The sequence below is a fragment of the Aythya ferina genome (assembly GCF_964211825.1).
Source record: "Aythya ferina genome assembly, chromosome: 4".
Lineage (NCBI taxonomy): Eukaryota > Metazoa > Chordata > Aves > Anseriformes > Anatidae > Aythya > Aythya ferina.
Genome location: NC_140300.1, coordinates 62,289,101 through 62,307,659, shown reverse-complemented (window position 1 = coordinate 62,307,659; position 18,559 = coordinate 62,289,101). Strand labels below are relative to the sequence as shown.

Genomic DNA, 18,559 nt, shown 5'->3' with positions numbered 1-18,559 from the left:
CAGGGTGCCCCAAGCATCCCCCCTACCATCCCCCAGCACCACCCACTCCAGCTGTGGGTCTTTGCTCATCAGGTCCCCACTCAGCTGCAAAGTGCCCACAGCTGTGGTATGAAAAAAAGAAACTTAAAAAAAAAAAAAAAGGAAAAACAAAAAGAAAAATAAAGAAAAAAAAATGTAAAAAGATAAAAGGGGAACAGGAAAGGAAAGGGAAGGAAAGGGAAGGAAAGGAAAAAGATTAAGTAGAGGTAAAAAAAAAAAAAAAAAAAAAAAAAAAAAAGACAAAAGGAATTAAGTAGAAGTTAAAAAATAAAAAAGACAAGAAATGATCAAAATAAAAGCCCACCCAAAAGCAGAAAGAGTAAAAAATAATAATAATAAAATAAAAGCATCACAGAGCATCACCTCCAAGCCCTCAAAACCAAGGGGCTGGTTTTAGGACTGGCTTTGCCACTCCAACCCCCTGATTCATTTCTTTTTTTCTTTGTTTGTTTGTTTTTTTGTCTCCCCAGGCAAAAGCAGAGGCTGGGGGAGAATTGCTGGGACAGGGTCTCCCGTGGGGCATGGGTGCTGGGGGAAAGGCGATTTAATCCAAAACTTAAATTTTTTAATTTTTTTTCCCTTGTGGCCCCCCATCTGCAATGGAGACATGGCATAGAGTGCTCTGAGCCCAGCTTGGCTGGGAAACCTTGTGTGATTTGCCGCACGTCCCCTCATCCCCTCAGTCGCATCCCCTATCCCCCACCCCAAATGCCATCACACCCTGGCTGCGTCCTGGGGGGTTTATTGGGAGCTTTTCCATGCCCGTGCTGCCGCCGAGGCTGGGCGCGGGCCTGCGGGTGATGCTGCTCTTGGCGTTGCGGCTGGTCTTGTTCCTGGGATGCTCTGGGGCTTGGTCTTGCTTCCCCCGGCAGAGCACGGCGATGGAGAGGCAGGTGGGGGCACGTTCATCTCTTTTTCCAGTAGTAGTAGGTGGCACAGACACGCACGTACCCTGCCAAGGCAACACAGCGGGGAGCATTAAGTGCATGATTACAATTCCGCAGGCCCCTACCCGCCTTTTAACGGTCCTTTCAGCCTCACCTTTCTTCTTGCTCAGTGGCTTGTTGGAAAACCTCCGATTTTTCCTGTTCCTGCGGCTGGGGGGTACCCTGCCCTGGCCGCTCCCCCCGTACCGCCTGCCATAGCCCTGCCGGTGCCGCGCCATCCCCGCGCCCGCTCGGCCCCCTGGCACTGACCCGCTGCTGGTGGTGAGGACAGGTTCTGGGGAAGGGGGGCCCTTTATAACAACCCCCCCGTTGCCAGGGGTGGTGGGTGGGGGCTGGTCCCACTGTCTGCTCACAAAGGGGCGCTGGCAGCATCTCCCTCGGCATCCCTTGGTACCCAAGGGATGAGCCGCCCGCGGCAGGTTGAGGCTCCGGCCTCAATCTTCAGTTTTCTGTTTGTTTCGTTATTATTTTTCCTCCTTCTCCTGCACTTTGTACAAGTCCTCAAGCGTGTATTTTTAAAGAGGTTCCTTTAAAATTAAAGATGTAACAACTTAAACACTGCTGAGACCATCAGGGTCTGTGCCAGACTTGGGAATGCAGCCCGGCTGCTCTGCAGCGATGTTGTTTGGGGCCAGAAAGGACAGAAACGGCCATCCCAACCCCTCCTGCTCCCCTCATTGCAGCTCAGACCACAGTCGTGCCTTCCTTTGTCCTGGTACAACACAGAATCACCTTTGGGACAAGCCAGCACCACATGCCCACGCACAGGGATGGGCGCAGACCTCTGGACTGCTTCCTCCTGGCTCAGCAGCACCTTCCTCTGTGCCTTGCTTCCCGTCAATTTTCAGGGGCTCAGCACACCCCAGGACCTCTCCCCAGTGGCTCTCACCCCCCAACTCTGCCGTGTCCCCTTTGCCCCTCTCCCCACCACCCCACAGCCCCTTTCCAGCAGCACGGCGCTAGCAACCAGACAAGAGACAGGAATGCTTTCAAGACTTTATTAGCAGGCTTGCACTGCACAGGCAGCAGCAAGTGGGCTGTCTGGGGAGGGGATGCAGGGGTGTCACATTCTGACGGTAGTGGCCGATGAACAGGGAAGCTGCGAGTACAGGAACCTGCAGGGAGCCAAGTTACTGGTCCGTCCTTTTCCTCCTGGACTTCTGCAGCGGAGATGTGGGAGCTGTGGGGCAGAGAGAGCATCGTGAGTTCCCTGCCTCACCACTGTGCCCCACCACCGCTGCTTCTCCGTTGATAAACCACCACGTTTATCAGCGCTTCTTTCCATCACCCACACTTTTACTTCGCCTCCTGCCGGTGTCCAGCTGCTGCTGGCTTTTGCCCTGCTCCCTGGGGTAGCTGGAAGACAATCTCATCCTGCCACAGATGCGCTGAGGCTGCCGGCCACGCTGGTACTCTGACGTGCCCGATGTCGCCTCCATGCTTTCTGGAGTCCCCCCTCCAGCTGCCCCACAGATATGAAGGTGGCTGGTTGTGAAGTCATAGCGCCCAGTGATGATGCAATAGGGCAGCAGTTGGCAGGCACTACCCAAGTGGCCCCAAGGGAAAGAAAACAAAGGGAGTCACCTCAATGTGCCACCGAATAACTCATCCCAACGATTCACCCGGTGTTTCAAATGTTATTTTCAATCAGTTCCCTTTCTTCAAAAGCACATTTCTAAGGAAATAAATGGACAAAATTGCTGTGAAATGTGTTCTCTCTGGTTAGGGATTAGCTGGGAAAGGGTCTGGGTGATCTCCTGAGTAGCAACATCTGGTGCCTCAGCCATTTCTCTCCAGACACAGCTCAAATTAAGACTCGATGCTGATTTTGCAACGTGCCACTGTGCTTATTATTGTTTGCTGGACTCATTTCTGGCTTCTCATGAGCATGTTAGTGACCGTCCTACAAGAAACGGGGCCAGTTTAGGGCTGTCAGCACCCATGTCCCAGCCAGCAGGACCCATGCAGAGCTGCCATGTTTGCCCTGCTCTGCACCAGCGGATTAATTTTGAAGCATCACATGGAGGGTTTCATGAGCTATTATCCTGAAGCTGTTTATAGCAGATTCACACAGGATTTTGTTAAAAAAGAATCAAATAGATGGCAATTCAGCAGTGCACCAAGTGACAGCTTGAATCATGTGGGATAGTCAAAGGAGAAACAGGCTATGTGTTTGTACAAAAATATATATATATATTATCCATTTTTCTTTTAACCAAACACTGCTCTGCTCTCTAGAGGTCATGAATGAATCTCTCCAAGCATTTTAAGTTTGTTGTTATTCTGCACACCTAAAAAAATCATCACTGTGCTGCACAACATTTCAGCTGGCATATTTGCTTCAGTGGGGTGTCTCACAGGGGAAAGCACCCTGGCTTTTGCTCCGTTTTCTAACCACGATGCCTGCTATCTGCCTTCTCTAAGGCTGACACCTGACCATCACCCGTTTCCACCCAAAAGAGCCATCCCCATCCTCACAAGTACCTGCAAAGACCATGTATCAGGCTCAGGGCACACTGCTTTGCACTCATAGGATGCACAAGATACTTTCCCCCGTACATCTGCTTTTGCATGGGTCATGGGTAGAAACTCTCTGTCTGGACTCCCATAGCAATGTGCTGCTGTTTTCCCTGGGTTAATTATTAAAATCAGCCCCATTTTGGAGGTGCTGGCACCCTGAGCCTAGGATGCTTGCCCCCTGCCCTGTTGCCAGGATTAATCATTGATCCAGCAATGATCAGGAGCCCCGTATAAATTCTGGTTTGGGTTTCCCACTGCTGCTTTTTGCACGGGGAGGGAGAGCAGTGGCGGTGATTGCTGTCCCTGCCGTGGCCACGCTGCACCATGAAGGTGGCTGTCACCCTCCTGCTGCTGCTTTTTGCCACAACCCACGCCGAACACCGAGGTAAGAGCGCTTACCCCTGAAATCCTTGTACTGCTATGGCTGCAATGGAGCTGTCACCCTGTACTAGACAGGGTCCATGACACCCTGCGTATCAATGTCAGTAAACTCAAAAGTGGGGTTTTCCACCCCTGGCTCTTTTTTCCTTATGGAGCTAGGTGAATTGAATGTCTAGGACCCTGCTCTCTGCTCACAATGAGCAACATTTTGCTTCCTCTGCTGCTCAGCGGGGAAGCATAGACCTGCTAAAATATATATATATATATATATATATATATATATATATATATGTCTTCAGTACTGGATTCTGAGAAAGAGAAGGAATTCAAGACTTCAAGACACACCTACAGCTAGACACACTGATGCTCATCCTGGTAGGACGGTCTGCAGGTTTCCCTTCCTTCCAGGGACCATCTCCCCAGTAATGACAGCAACAAATCCTCAGACAACCACAGCAAAGTGCTGTCTGCCCCCTTCTTTCCCTCTGCTTCAGAGATGTATTTTTCTCTGCAGAAATGCTAGGATTTGTACCTACTGCTTGTAGCCACAGAGCTCTCTCTTGCTTTGCTATTCCCTGAGCTTTGCTTGGTTACCAGCAGACAAATCCCCCCCCAAATGGCCTCTAATTTCATGCTGAAAGCCCCAGAATTACCTTTTTACAAAAACTTCTTCCCCCCACAAATGCAACCTTGAAAAATTACCCTTACCTTTTTTTTCTTTTTTTTTTTTCTCTCCTTACTGAAGCAATTTGACCTTTGGCTGATAAAGTGGTGTATAACCCTGTGGTTTGGGTAAAATGACCCCGTGTCGCATTGGTGGAGGCTGAGGCTGACACACTGCCGAAAAAGCAAAGGGGAAGCGGGCTAAAGCAGAGATTTGGCAGGAGTGTGAGAGATACAGGCAGGAGAATGTAGCTGTGGCTGGGATCCCAAGGGGGGTGAGGGGGATCTTTTCTGGTCCAAAATACCCAGGGAAGATCATGTCAATATTGCAGCAGAGAGGCCAGCACAGTATCAATGTTTACCCTGACAGTAGCAAAGTCTAAGTGATGCCTTTTTTTTTTTTTTTTTGCAAGAAAAAATCAATATTATTTCCAAGGGATGAAAGAGAGGCTGGGGATGCGTTTGCTGCTGCCTGCTCCTGACCTCCACAGCCCCAGATAAAAACCAACACTGCCTGTTTCAGCCATATAGGAATGTCCGTGTGCATAAGGGCCGAGTGTGCCTGACATTTTCCTGCAGCTCTCTCAATTACAGGGAGGGTTCCTCCTTCTCCCCCTTGTTTTGGATGCAAACTGCAGCAGCACAACCCAGGTAACAGAGCCACTTCCCCCAAATGGGCTGGGCAGCGGCAGCAAGTCCCAAGCATCAGGGACCACAGCCAGGTCTGACATGAGAGGAGAAGCTGTTGCGTGATAAAGAACAGCCCTAAAGTGAATAAGGCAAGATTTCTGTTTTCAGATGAGACCTGTGTGATTTAGGACTACCAAGACGGGAAATGAGAATGAGAGTAAAACACAGACATGGTATGAGCATCTCTGCATAAATACATGGGAAGAAAAGATACATCATCTCAGCTCCCCAAAACAGCATGAAGTACTTAATAATGGTTTTCCCCTGCAAAAGGCGAAATATCCGAGTTATATCCTACAGTAGGCTCAATGGAGCTGAGCAGTGCTGGTTTTTTATTTGTTTCTGCAGGGAGAAAGGTTGTGGGAATGACGCACCCACATAAGCAGAATCAGCGAACTGATCCCAAACTCTTCTTTTTCTGCATTTACAGGTAGAGCATATGTCCGGGACAAAGTATGCCAAGAGTTCAAAACCATGGGGAAGGATGACTTCCAAACCCTGTAGGTACCTCCTACAATATTCACCCTCCCAAATTCAGCATGCAAATTCAGCACATAAGCCAAGACCCCCCACCAGAATTAAAAAATAGCTTGGAAACTGGCAGATTTATTTGGTCATTTATTCACTCCCCGCAAACAAGGGCTCCTATTACTCTAAATGGGCCTACCTACAGGAGAAAAGCTTGTTCCACAACTGAACTTCTCAAAACCAGTTAGGTGGCCAAATAGCAAGGAACTGTAAGAGCTGGTGCACATCCCCCTGGCCACGGCAGCCCCAGCCTGAGATCTGCTCCAGGCAGAGACCAGTCACAGTTTTTGAGGACGTGCTGCTGGTTCTTGTGGGACTAACATTGATGCTCTCCATGGGGTTTTTTTAGACTGAGTTTCATCAGGCTGATGTTGATGTGGGCTTTTTAGAAAGTTTTAGTTCATCCTCTTGTTGCTTTTGCTCCCAGGACCCTCATCATGAACAGCAAGAAGTTCTCCAACGCCACCTTCGAGGAGATCAGCCACCTCGTGCGTGAGATTGTCTCGCTGGCAGAGACCTGCTGCACCGATGGCGCTGACCCCTCCTGCTACGATGCTGGGGTAGGTTGACCACTACCCTCTGTCAGTCCCTAAAACCGTGGACATGATCAACTTGGGGGAGCAGCCTCCAACCCTAGGCAAGCATCCTTCTCCCTTCCTGCAGTCTTCAGCCCTGTCGGCCAAGTCCTGTGGCCCCGACTCGCCTTTCCCTGCCCACCCAGGGACAGCCGCCTGCTGTGTCCACCAAGGCCTGGAGCAGAAGCTGTGCCTGGCCGCCCTGCAGCACCCACCCCGCCAGCTGCCCCACTACATCGAGCCCTCCAACGAGGAACTCTGCCAGGCCTTCAAGAAGGACCCCAAGGACTTTGCCGACAGGTAAGGGCTGGGAGGCTGGGCCAGGCTGGAAGAAGCACTCAGGCTTGCTGGGATGCCAAGCCAGTGTGCACACATGCTGGTCAACATCTGGATAATGACAAAAAAAAAAAAAAAAAGATAGCAATCTGGAGGGCTTCTTCATGTTCACCCTGAAGCCCATCCTTTACTTTCTTGGATGGAATATAAAGGTTCCCACATTTCCTTCACTTAGGGCCACCAAGCTCTCTCCCAGGAGTCATCATTTCACTTTGCAAAAGTGCCTTGACCATAAAGAAGCTGCATTAAACACTGCAGCACTCGGTAGTGCTGCTGCAGCCAAACTGACTGCTGCCGTCCACAGGGATAAGGAGGTGATAACACCCTACAGCTCACACCACTATGTACATCTTTCCCCATCTTGTCCCTATGCCACTGTCCCAGGCAGCAGCAACCATTGCCGTGGTTCTTTGTCAACCCTTTTATGGAGCTACCAGTGCATACAAACAAAAGCTTGGTGCATTCTGTGTTTGGGCATGCCACAAGGAAAGGATTTTACAAAATGGATGAAGGATGGAGGTGGCTGCTTCCCCCTGAAAGCGGTTAGAGAGGGACATCAGGTGGGTCAATGGTAATAAGCCAGCAGCACAGGAAGGTGCCTGAAAGGCTGACATCCCCAGTACAGCTATAACACCCCCAAAAACACATCTGCTACTGAGTACCTGGTGCCAAGGTGTTTGAGGTCCACCTCTGCCACAGGTTCCTGTACGAGTACGTCAGCAGCTATGGTCAGGCACCCTTGCCTGTGCTCCTGGGCTCCACCAGGAACTTCCTCTCCATGGTCTCCACCTGCTGTATATCCTCAGCACCCACCGTCTGTTTCCTGAAGGAGGTGAGTCTGTTTCCCAGGCCTGCTTTGCCCTTTTGCTCCTTTGCCCCACAGATGCCCACAGCCATGGGTGTCTCAAACTCAGCCTTGCTCATCTCCAGCCCAACAGCATGAAGCTTGCTGGATTTAAATTTTCCCTTTTTCCTCTGCTTTTGCTTCTTCTCAGTTTTGTGGAATTTGAAGTTAAATGATACAGTCTGAATTTCCAGACATGAGCGAAGCTGTTAGGAAATCCACCTGGGTTTTGGTAGGACAATTTTCATGAAGCTCTAATTAGCACAAAAATTCAGCAGAAGTAGTACCGTTGTTTTCTGCAGTAGGTAATAAAAGGAGGCTGAATCACAGGGCTGCTCACAGCATAACCAAACAGCAACTCACCAGGCACAGTATTTTTTACCTTGCTATGGAGAGACAGTGATGGAGAAGTTTCCATTGCACCTGGAGGATATCTCCATCCTACCACCCACTCTATAGCCACATCTTCTTCTTCTTGCAGAAACTGCAAAGAAAAACCCTCTCCCTACTCACGCTGATGTCAAACAGGGCTTGCTCCCGCTTCACGGTATATGGGAAGGACAAAGTGAAGTTCAGGTAAAAAGTGGAAATGGTGTTTTCTGGCCTTTAATGCAGGTCAGCAGGGGAGCACTTTCCCATTTCAGATGGTGGTTCCTTTCTGGTTTTCACCAAGATATATTCCAGCTAAGATGAAGGTTACTTCCACAGACCAAGGCTGGTTGTTCTGTGTGGGAGTGCTTGGGTGCTACATGCACGGATGACACACACAGCGTGTAGGATAGACAAAAAGTGCAAATATAGAAATATTAGAAGTGATTATGGTCACTATTTAAGTTTATGGAACAGATGAGCTGAAATCCTTATGTCCCATCTATGCTGTGTCTGCCCAGCTACCTGACCATGCTTGCCCAGATGATACCAAGCGCTTCATTTGAGGACCTTTCTCCTCTGGCAGAGGACGCATCTGAGGTGTTTGCCCAGTGCTGTGACTCGGTGGCTGAGGACTGCATGCAGAAGAAGGTAGGGCAGCCCTGAGCCCTCCCCAGGGCTAGGGGGCTCCCTGAGCAGGATGCTGAGCCCCAAGTCATCTCTGCTCCTCCCTCCGCAGTTATCAGAGCACACTGCGAAGGTCTGTGCTGCACTGTCGACCAAAGATGAAAGGTTTGCTGACTGCTGTGCGGGAAAAGACATTATGCAAAACTACTTCTGCATCACCGCCTTGAAACCAGCCACAGCCCCCAAATTGCCTGAGCTGCAGAAGCCGACCAACAAGCACTTGTGTGGTGACGATGGGGCCCTCCATGCCAGAAGGTCAGCACCCCAGAACCCACTATCTCTGGTATTTTCACCCTCCTTGTCATTACACAACTTAATTATTAGGATTTTTCTCATGGTAGCCCCAAGAGACCCACACGCCATGAGAAGGGCTTGGAACCGTAGGGTGTACATCACTGCTGCATCCAAGAGCTGGCAGCTTCAACAGGCACAGCCAATACTAAATATTAACTTGTTTTCACTGCCCCACTTCAGGTACATGTTTGAACTGTCACGGAGGCACACCAATGTCCCTGACGTCTTCCTTGGCAAACTGTACGATGCATCTGAAAATGTCATCAGGGAGTGCTGCTCTGCCAAGGACGCCTCTGCCTGCCTTGACAGCAAGGTGACCGGGAGGGACACCTCTGTTTTACACACCATAAACTCCCTTGTCATTGCACATTGCCTCCCTCTCCAGCTCCTGCATCCCCCAAAACCCTCCACAGAGGCTCTTTTCCAGTCCTGGTTGTAGAAATCCCCTTCTTTTATGCCACACAGCGACAGCAAGTGGGAGCAGAGCTGCCCACCTTCCTGGAAAACACCAACCAGTTCTGTGGACAGTACAATGAGATGAATTTCCTTGACTTCAAGAAGAGGTAAGAGCTCATCACCCTTTGTTGGTGCTCCCAGAAACTCATATTTAAATTTGTCCAAGTCTTTGTCCTTGAAACCTGGCTGTACAAGCTTCATTTTTCCCATGGCATCAGGGAAGCATTTCCTCTGATGATGCCGTCAGAATTTGGCAAGGTGTGCATTGTCTGCACCATGGTCTGGAGGTTGAACACACCCGGGTCCCTACAAAAGCCCACCCCACATTGACACATCCTCCCCTCTGGCCCCAAACTGTAGGCTGAGGGACAGCATGAAGAAGACTATGCCAGAAGCCAGCCCTGAGCTGCTGACACAGCTGGTGGATCAGAGAGCTGATTTCGCTTCCACGTGCTGCCCTGCAAACTCGCCACCTCTTTATTGCGCTGCACAGGTAGGGCAGCATCTCCCACTACCCCACATCATGCAGAAGGCAGTCACCTGCCCCAGGCCCATCAAGTCTCATTTCCTTTGCCCTGCTTGCAGGTGACCGCATACCTGGAAAGTGCATGCAAGCAGGGTTCCTGTGCGCTGATTTAGGTGTGGAACAACAAAAAACAAGGCAGGGGGTCCCACTGGAGGATGTGAAATGCTGCTGTTTCCCGAATCAGGAGGGGAAGGAAGCATCCAGCTTGTATCCTCCCCAGCTGATACATCACTGCAGCCATAATAAAGATATTAAAAAAAAAAAAAAAGAAAAAAAGAAAAAAAAAAAGGATCTTCACGCTGGGGAACACCCAAACCTTGCTTTCTGTGTGGTCACATTGGGGAAGAGCATGGAGGATGGAGGGGGTCGGATTGGTGGTGGGAGGGAGGAGTGGAGGGTCGGATTGTAGGTGGGAGGGGGAGGTCCCAGCTCTGGCTGTGGGAGCCAATTTTCTAAATTATTAGTCAGGAAAACCTAAATCACACATCAAGCACCCACACACATGGGGTTGCTCTCTTTGAGTGTTTGGACATTCAGTCAGCCAGAGTCACAAGCCCATCCTCTGGGATGGGACTTCTGGGGCCCTCTGCATTAAGGCAGAAATAAAAAGCCCAAATTTCACTGGTTTGTACTCCAAGACCATTATCCTTTTGGCTCCCTGCTAGCATTTACTCCCCAGAGCTTTCCTGCTTGCCTGAAAGCAGGCTCACAGCTCTGCCCTGTAGAGCACAAGCTCAGTTTTTGAGGAGTGGAGGAAAAAGCAGTCAGGGGAGAGAGGCAGCAAGATCTCAAGACAAGTTTGCTATTCAAAATAAAAACAAAAAATGTTCAGCAGCACTCCAAGAGATGGCGCCTGTAACCCAGGGAAATGAGGGATAAACTGTGCTTGCAAAATCTAATAAGGAACATGAACGTAATTCAGACTGTTGCGAAACAGGTTAGCTTTACTTTAGTGATTGTTGCACTGTTGTTGCACTAGTTGGCCTAGGCCCTGCTGCTCCCCAAAGCAGGCAGAGTGATGCCGTTCTCAGCACCCCCAAAAACAGACCTGCATAAGGCTCATATAAATCCCATATAAGTCCCACATAAATCTCCATGCTGGAAAGTCGCCCTTGCCACCACCTACTCTGTACCTTCCCATACAGCATTTTTAAAATGGTGAAAGAACTCTTTCCCAGTGTTATCAGTTATGTCAGAAAAACAAATACTTTATTATTATTATTTTTGACTGGAGGGGTGGAAAAAGAGGCTAGGCAGATGAACGAAAAGTAGATATACCAACAAAAAGAGGCATACCAAAAGCCCCAAGTGCAAACCTAGGCTGTGCTGGATAACATCTAGCCTTACAAGATATTGCAACCATACATCACACAGCTGAGCTTACTTGCAGAAACAACATTTTTCTTGACAAGACTTGGTACTACCAAATTTCCTATGGATTTAAGGAAATGGACTACATTGAGGACAACCCTCTGGTTGCTTCACAGTGGTTTTAATCATGGGCCTCTGAGTCCTCCATGCAAAAGATTATTCTCTTTTTCTGCGTGCATGTCCTTCCACAAACCTTTGCTGAAGTGGGTTAAGAAGGTATTGCCCCATCCTTGTCAGTTCCAAGTTAGAATCTCCTGTCCACAAGGGAGCCTCTGATAAACAGCTCTATCCCTTCATAATCCCACTTTTTTTTTTTTGTGCCAGGAAGAGGTTTTAACAGTTGGTAATGTTACTACTTTTAAAGACTAGTTGTAAAGGTTTGCAGTGCGAGCCTGAGCACTCCCTTAGCAAAGTGTGCGCTTTCCTTTGCCAGATACCACGTGAGTGATGCTGTGCCTCCCTAAAGAAGCTGGATACCATCCCAGCCCACACCATGAGGCCATAGTGGGGCAAGGAAGCCACAGTAGGGCAGTGAGGAGCACCAGGGCACAGCCCCCGTGGCAGCAACACCCTATGGCGGCCTCAGGGAGGCCATTATAGGGTCCCATGGCCGCCATTTTGGGTCCCTGTGTCCGCCATTTTGGGTCCCTGTGTCCGCCATTTTGGGGCCCCGTGGCCGCCATTTTGGGTCCCTGTGTCCGCCATTTTGGGGCCCCGTGGCCGCCATTTTGGGGCCCTGTGGCCGCCATTTTGGGGCCAGAAGCATCAAAGGGACAAACGGGCCCCAGGTGGTTGTAAGTCACGTCTTCTCCTTTCTCACCCTTAGTTTCAGCCCTGTTTTCTCACAGGTCGAGCATCAAAACAACTTTCCCATGCCCTGAAATGCATGCAGCTTGTGGGGAGCGCTGAGGAGAGCGAGGTTTGGGATGGGGAGTGCTGGCGGGTTTTTTTAGCACTGTTCTTCCTCACTGGGGGGACAGCCTCAGAACAGCATTTTAAAAAGCAAACCCATGCCCTCTCCTAGCATCTTTCAGGAGCAACATCAGCCTGGCATGAGATGCCCCTCCCAACATTTTCTTTTTGGTGTGTTAAAACACCACAGGTCTGCGATGTACCCCACACTGCCGGGTATGTTTCCCTATGCGGCAAGTGGGTGCAGATGGGGCAAAATCGTGCCAGAAAGGCTTCACCCCATTACTTTGCCAAGCAATTTTTTTTTTTTTTTTAATTTTGTTTTCCCCTCTGATCCCTTTGCAGAAAAGCCACTACACGTGCTGTCTAGGAACCTTCACGGAGCACAGAGCAGAGGTGGACTTCGCAGTATGACCCCAAATCAATCCCAGGATTACTGAGGTATTTTCTCCTTCTTGCTTCATAAACACCATCTGCTAGAGGTCCCTCAAGGCTTTTTTGGCCTCCTGCAAGGGTGTCCTACCAGGTTGCACCCACACAGAATGGCACATTGTCTGAAACTAGTTTACCTTTACACATGGCACCTGCATGCACCTTTATTCTGGCTGGAAATTTAACTAGCATGGCGAGTAAATAGCTTGGTTTTAATCATAGTGACTAAGTTCAGTATGCTATTTTGTAGCTGAAATATATTTTTACATATTTAACTGATTTCTAATGCTGTTGTGTACATTTAAAAAAAGTGGTTAATTGTAAGAACTAGTATTTATTTCTGCATGACTGAAAGCTTTCCAAATGCCTCTTCTGTTTTACAGTTTAAACAATAAATTAGTTACCCTTCTGTCCCCTGAGGTATTAGCTGAAAGGCTGGGTAATGGTTGGTAGTTTTCACTGCTTTCTTGTTACCTATGAATACAAGTGAGGCAGAGCTGGGTCCTACAGTAACTGTGAGGCAACATCACTATTGCATAAGGAATTAAAGTACAGAAAGGCAATGTCAGCCCCTCCTTTTGCACTAGGTACTGTGGTCGGTGACCTGCACAGCGTGTGAACCATTTTACTGATGTAGTCACACATCTTTTATTGATAGGCTTGGGTTGGGAATAGGGGAAAGAAGGAAAGTTTACCTCAGAGTCCAAATGCATATCAAACAGTCCTTGCAAAGAGCAGAGGCCCTGGCTGCCATTTCAGGGAAACAAAACTTTGCCAGTAACAAAACTCACGTTTCCAGGGAACCTCTGGTCTCTTAATGCAAGCTCACCTTAAAAACTACTGTGCATGGGACTAATGGCCTCAAATTACAGAGACAGAGAAAGTTCACAGCACCTTATTAATCTGCCATAGAAAGTAGCCATCTAGGCATAAAAGGCTATTTCCTCACGGTAACCTTGAAGTAATTCAATGCCTTCTGCTTGGTCCTCTTGTTATGTAGACATTTGGTAATCCCCTTTGGCCTTTTCTGTCTAAAAGTCAAAAGAAGGCTGCAGAATATTGAATGCCGGACTTCAGCTGCACCAGCAGGTCTGTCTGAACTCTCCATGGGTGTACCCCTACCTGCCAGTCTCCTTGGTAAAACCAAATAGCTGAAGTCTGTTCCCCACATGTCACACTATGGGGGCCCTTCCGCCTTGAAAGGAGTGAAAGTTGAGCTGCTTCACTGCTTCTTACATGCCATCTAGCTAACGTGGCTGTACAATAAATGGGCCCAGTAAAGTGAGAAACTCCCTAACCAGAAGGCTGTTCTTCTCACAAAAACATACTGTGCAACGAAAAACACTATAGCACCCCCAAATCATGCTTGCATGCTTTCCATTTCTACCGTGTCACCTCTAATCCTAAAGTCAATTCTGATCTGAGTTTCAAGACTTTGCCAGAGCTCCACAAAGATATGCCTGTGCACATTTTCCATGGCAAGCCTGCAAGCCAGCCTAGTTAAGGATTTTGGGCCACTTTTCTTCTGTTTTAAATTTTGTCCTGTACTTTAACTCAGAAGCGATTATATTCATGGCACCTCCCTCACATTCTTCACCTACAAAAGGGGCTGTTATTCCAAGCAAAGCCACCTGGAAGTGAAATATATACTTCTTCAATCAGTTGTTACCAACACTTTGCTACAGAGTAACCTCTGTAAACTTGGGGTTTCCTCTGTCCAGGTGTAGGCATCCTGTGAATATGGTAACACATGCCGTGTTTCTTCTGGCTGCCATTACATGGAAAAGTTCAAAGGTATAGCAGGAAGGAGGCACGTACCAAAGTGACCTACAGCAAGTCACTCTAGCATGCGTCTATAACTGCTGATGAGACAGATGAGGGACTTACATGCACACTGAAAAAAGAAAAATGATTGTTTTGGAAACTCATTGTAGGGGGCTCTCAGCCTGATACGGCCTAATAAGGACTGTGAAGAGTAAATGAGTGACCCATGGTATATTTTCTTGTGTGTGCCTGGCTGTCTCTCCCACAATTTTTATATACACACACACATATACACGTGTGTGTATGGTTTAAGCACTAACAAAAGTTTTGGGGAAATGCCAGTGGTGAACAGTGTGGGAAGGCAAAGGAGTCAGTGCTAGATGAAAGACCATATTAATGTGTGGTAATTACAAAATAACTGCAACAAGCAGAAAATCAGATGTCCTAGGTCAGCATGACATTGCCAATGAAAAAAAAACACAGGTCAGCCTAACAGGCAGGCACAGAGGAACTCAGTGTGGTGAAGGGGACGTTCCCAAACGTGACAAGATTAAGCTGTCATCCCATATTCTGCACTGGGCCCAGAAAGGTTACGGTGACCCACTGGATGCAGAGGAGGAAGGAAGGTGTTTTGAGGTGACTCCTTCAGCATCAGGGAAGTATCTTTGCGGCAGGAAAATGAGGTGCAGAACATTTCTAATCCCCTCACAGAGAGAAGTAGTTATGGTCTTTAAGATGCCTGTAGTGGTGGCTGCTGGGCCACCAAACAACACACAGACATTTGATGTACAGAGTGTAAGAAATGCTCCTTCACTGTGGTACTACATGCACATTGTCAACAATTTATTTTGGCTGTAAAGGAGTTGAGGTCTCATCTCCATCCTCAGGGAATGCTGTGGCTCAATAAAATCACAGCTGTATGATGCGTCATATCCTTCGCCTCTTTTAAGGAATGAAACCGTATAGGTTTGGCAATACTATAGAAAAGTGTTCCTGCTCTGAGTAGAGGTCTTCATTCATATTTTATTTGGTTCTATTAAAATAATCTGTGGTACTTTCAACTGCTACTAAAATCTCTCAAAGAGGGAAAAACATACAGTCATCATCAGTCATCATTACTGTTTCTGCTCTTCACACAAGAACAAACTTGCATGAAAACTGGAGTAGAGGACACAAACAACACTGACTTAATAAGAATCTTATCACTTTTTTTTTTTTTTTTTTTTTTTTTGCTTTTCACAAGTATTTTCGTTCTGAAATTGATTTATTACAAACAGGGATAAAATTCACAAGCTATTCTTTTCAGAAAATGTTGTTTTAAGTATTCAAACAAGTATCAAGGGCCTGCTGATTAAATAGACAAGATCTGAGACACAATTACATTAAAAGACAAGCAAGCAAACCTGCTGATCCCATTCGCTCAGCTTTGAGAACAACCACTATGCAATATGAAACAGAGCAAGGCTGAACTCCACAATATTCAAAGAACAACAAAGCAAATCAAACACTGATGTCTTTAACAGAAGACAGAGGATTAGGTCTGGTGTTATGTGGTTCATGCATATTTAATCCATAGGTTAGATTTTCAATTCAGCTGTGGAAATCAGGAGAATCTACTAGGAACCTCAGTATTTCAAGCTTTTCCTGCATGATGTTCATATATATAAGCTGAGGGAGCAATGCTGTTCCCCAAAACTCACACAAGAATGAAAAACACCCGACATATTTTATAGTCCTGCATGTTTGGTTTTCTATCCCTCCCCTCCAAGAGAAGCATAAGCAACATGAGGTCGTATTTGTATAATGCATTGTACACAATGCCCTGTGTTTACTACAAAAGACAAACATTTTTGTCTTTTCCTTGCAATTAGCTTGCAATGGTCAAGTGGCTTCTCCCTGTCCCCAATGTAACATTTGGAAATGCAGAGCAGCAGAGCCATGGAAGATGCACAGTTCAGCCACCATTAAATCACTTGAGTAATCACTTCCCTTGTGTATATAACATTTTACCTCCTGACAAGTTTGCCACATGTCTGTGTATCTGTGATTTGTGACTGCCTTGTGTGCACCAGCTGTAACATACCCTGCTGGGAAGGAACGTACCCTGCTTGGAAACCGCTCTTGGAATTGATCAATCAAATTCTCAGGTGCCATTTTCTTAATTTTTCTGATATACAGACCGCTTAACTGTTTCTTTCCTTTGTGCTGCAATCAGTGAACTGCCTGGCTTAGAAGACTTACACAGTTTACAGTGAAACATCTTTCAAACACGTTGTTCTGGAGTTATGAAGTAATACTATGCTCTCAAACAGCTCTCCTGATAATGGCAGCCTTAACAGGAGGGAGATCAGCAGGCTAAATGAGAAGGGAAATCCCGATATTCCTCGAGGAAACTAAGAACAGAGTTATGCCTCTCTTTTTCCTAAGAAAAGGGTGCCCATACACATCTGTGTGGTGCTGTACACACTTGTTCCTGGCTGAGCAATGGCAACGCTGAAACAGAAAGCGGATGTTTCCCACTGCTATGTCTGCAGTGCTTACATCCATGAGATCGTAGACAAATACATAGCCGTTGGATATTGTCCTGTGTACTTCAGAGATGTTTTAACCCCTGAAAACATGGAAACCCTTTCACTTCCCATCTCCTGCAGCTGTCGTTCACTGTATTTCCTGAAACTGCACAGCTAAGTTAAAAAAAATAACCTATACTGAAATGCATTTTTCCCATTTCAGCAACAAAGCAGCAGGCTGTGCAGACCCACTGTGGATCCTGGGGGGCGTCTAAATGCCCTAACACCACAGGGCAGCTCTTACTACTGACTGGGGGCTGCCTGATCCCCAAAGACAGTCCTCAGGGCCCAGAACCAACAGCTTAACCTAAGGACTGTGATGGAAATGACATGGAAAAGAGATAAGACTTTGACCAGAAAAGACTTGGAGGATCAGTAGCTGTCAGTAGTATCCTCTCAGCCATTGCTGAGATCTCCTGTGCTGTGCTGAGCTCTTCTGCGGATCTCACCCACAAAACCTACTTTTTCTGTTCAGGCTTTGACAGCTCCTGTTGTTTCATGTCTGCATTTCCCTTGCATCACAAGAACCATTCCAGCAAATTTCAGAGCGATGATTTTCAGCTGGTCATCAGGTGATTGTTCATAAACACAGCAGAAATCTGAACAGAGTTGATGTGCATCATCCGCCACCTGTATTGGATTTCTCTGCCATTTGTAGGAGGCCAAATTTTCAGATGCAGGACATAAGTCAAAAGAAAGAAAAATTACTCACCAAAAGTGCTTCTGTGACAGAGAAGTACCTCTGGGAAGAAACCCAGTTTAAGACAGAAGATAGCACAATTACCAGCATATCCTGTAAGACTTTAGATTGTTTTGAAGACTATTTCATTTCAAGCATTATGAGTTTGGGGAACTGACCATCCCATCCCTGTAAGATATTGTCATTAAGTGCGGCAGAAAATTTTATTTTATTTTATTTTTTTTAATCAGAAGTATGGAGCACACTGGGCTGTAATGGTCCATACACTGACCTCAGGAGGAATCCTGCTAGAGAGACAAAATACCTGGCACACCAAAAGCAGCTCCTAAAATAGAGGAACCTTTCAAAAGATAGCAAGCCCCATTAAAATACCTCAGACCCTTCTACCACCAAATCATGCAGCTGGTCCTGACCAGCTCGCAGTGCTGGTGACCTGTATCTTCATCTACTTATTGTCTTCATTCATGCACTCTCCACATGGCATTGGGCATTGCCCAGGACGCAGGGCAAGTGCCATGGAGATAAGGTGACAACAAAAATGAAAACACAAGGGTCACAGCAAGTGACTTCAGGCTGGAAACGACTGCAAGCCTCCACTGAGGTTACGGCGATCTGTACCTTCAGGCACAGTGACTCCTGCCTGGAGCAGAGCTGTCACCACGCTAGCCTGAACATACACACCTTTTTCTTCCAGCCGGGGACTTTCTACAGCATTCTGCAGTCATTTCTTGCAACACAAGTTAGTGTTTAACAGGCCGAAGTCTAGCCTTACAGTGGCAGGCAAAAAGGTCACTGAACTGGCTTCACTGGGAAAAAATAATGCAAGAGCCAGCCTTTCACTTAGATGTGCCGAAGGCGAGTGGGATGTTTAGTTTTAAAAAGCGGTGAGAAATCTCTCAAGCTTTCAGTTTATCGTGGACGCTTGCCACAGAGAGAAAATACTGTCATTGTGACC

At 47.4% G+C, this 18,559-nt stretch overlaps 1 protein-coding gene and 3 long non-coding RNA genes across 9 annotated transcripts in view; 2 read left to right on the top strand and 2 right to left on the bottom strand.

Moving 5' to 3' along the window:
* Positions 1-765: 765 nt before the first annotated feature.
* Positions 766-1,171, bottom strand: LOC311436536. The gene is made up of 2 exons (XR_014692919.1): positions 1,081-1,171; positions 766-991 (listed from the first exon to the last, which is right to left on the bottom strand). It is a non-coding gene; the product is annotated as an uncharacterized lncRNA (long non-coding RNA).
* A 799-nt stretch (positions 1,172-1,970) lies between these two features.
* LOC311436831 overlaps positions 1,971-18,559 on the bottom strand; it is a 28,985-nt gene continuing 12,396 nt past the window's right edge. Inside the window, exon 3 of the long non-coding RNA XR_014693105.1 lies at positions 1,971-2,166. This is a non-coding gene — a long non-coding RNA (uncharacterized lncRNA). The remainder of the gene's footprint in view (positions 2,167-18,559) is intronic.
* On the top strand, positions 3,739-10,170 carry GC (GC vitamin D binding protein). Its single transcript, XM_084519336.1, has 12 exons — positions 3,739-3,891; positions 5,671-5,740; positions 6,196-6,328; positions 6,432-6,643; positions 7,379-7,511; positions 8,005-8,099; positions 8,414-8,543; positions 8,632-8,834; positions 9,054-9,186; positions 9,339-9,436; positions 9,690-9,822; positions 9,915-10,170. Exons 1-12 carry the CDS (start codon positions 3,831-3,833, stop codon positions 9,966-9,968), a joined length of 1,455 nt encoding a protein of 484 aa, XP_084375462.1. The 5' UTR covers positions 3,739-3,830; the 3' UTR covers positions 9,969-10,170.
* LOC311436832 overlaps positions 11,957-18,559 on the top strand; it is a 105,349-nt gene continuing 98,746 nt past the window's right edge. For all 6 annotated transcript variants that reach the window (XR_014693106.1, XR_014693107.1, XR_014693108.1 and 3 more), the window contains exons 1-2: positions 11,957-12,020; positions 12,484-12,579. This is a non-coding gene — a long non-coding RNA (uncharacterized lncRNA). The remainder of the gene's footprint in view (positions 12,021-12,483; positions 12,580-18,559) is intronic.

Bases quoted from the DNA above. Each gene is read 5' to 3' on its own strand.
- GC (XM_084519336.1), top strand. From the start codon at position 3,831: ATGAAGGTGGCTGTCACCCTCCTGCTGCTGCTTTTTGCCACAACCCAC. The intron at 5,741-6,195 runs GTAGGTACCTCC...TTTTGCTCCCAG, and splicing joins AAGGATGACTTCCAAACCCT to GACCCTCATCATGAACAGCA. The intron at 8,835-9,053 runs GTCAGCACCCCA...GCCCCACTTCAG, and splicing joins GGGGCCCTCCATGCCAGAAG to GTACATGTTTGAACTGTCAC.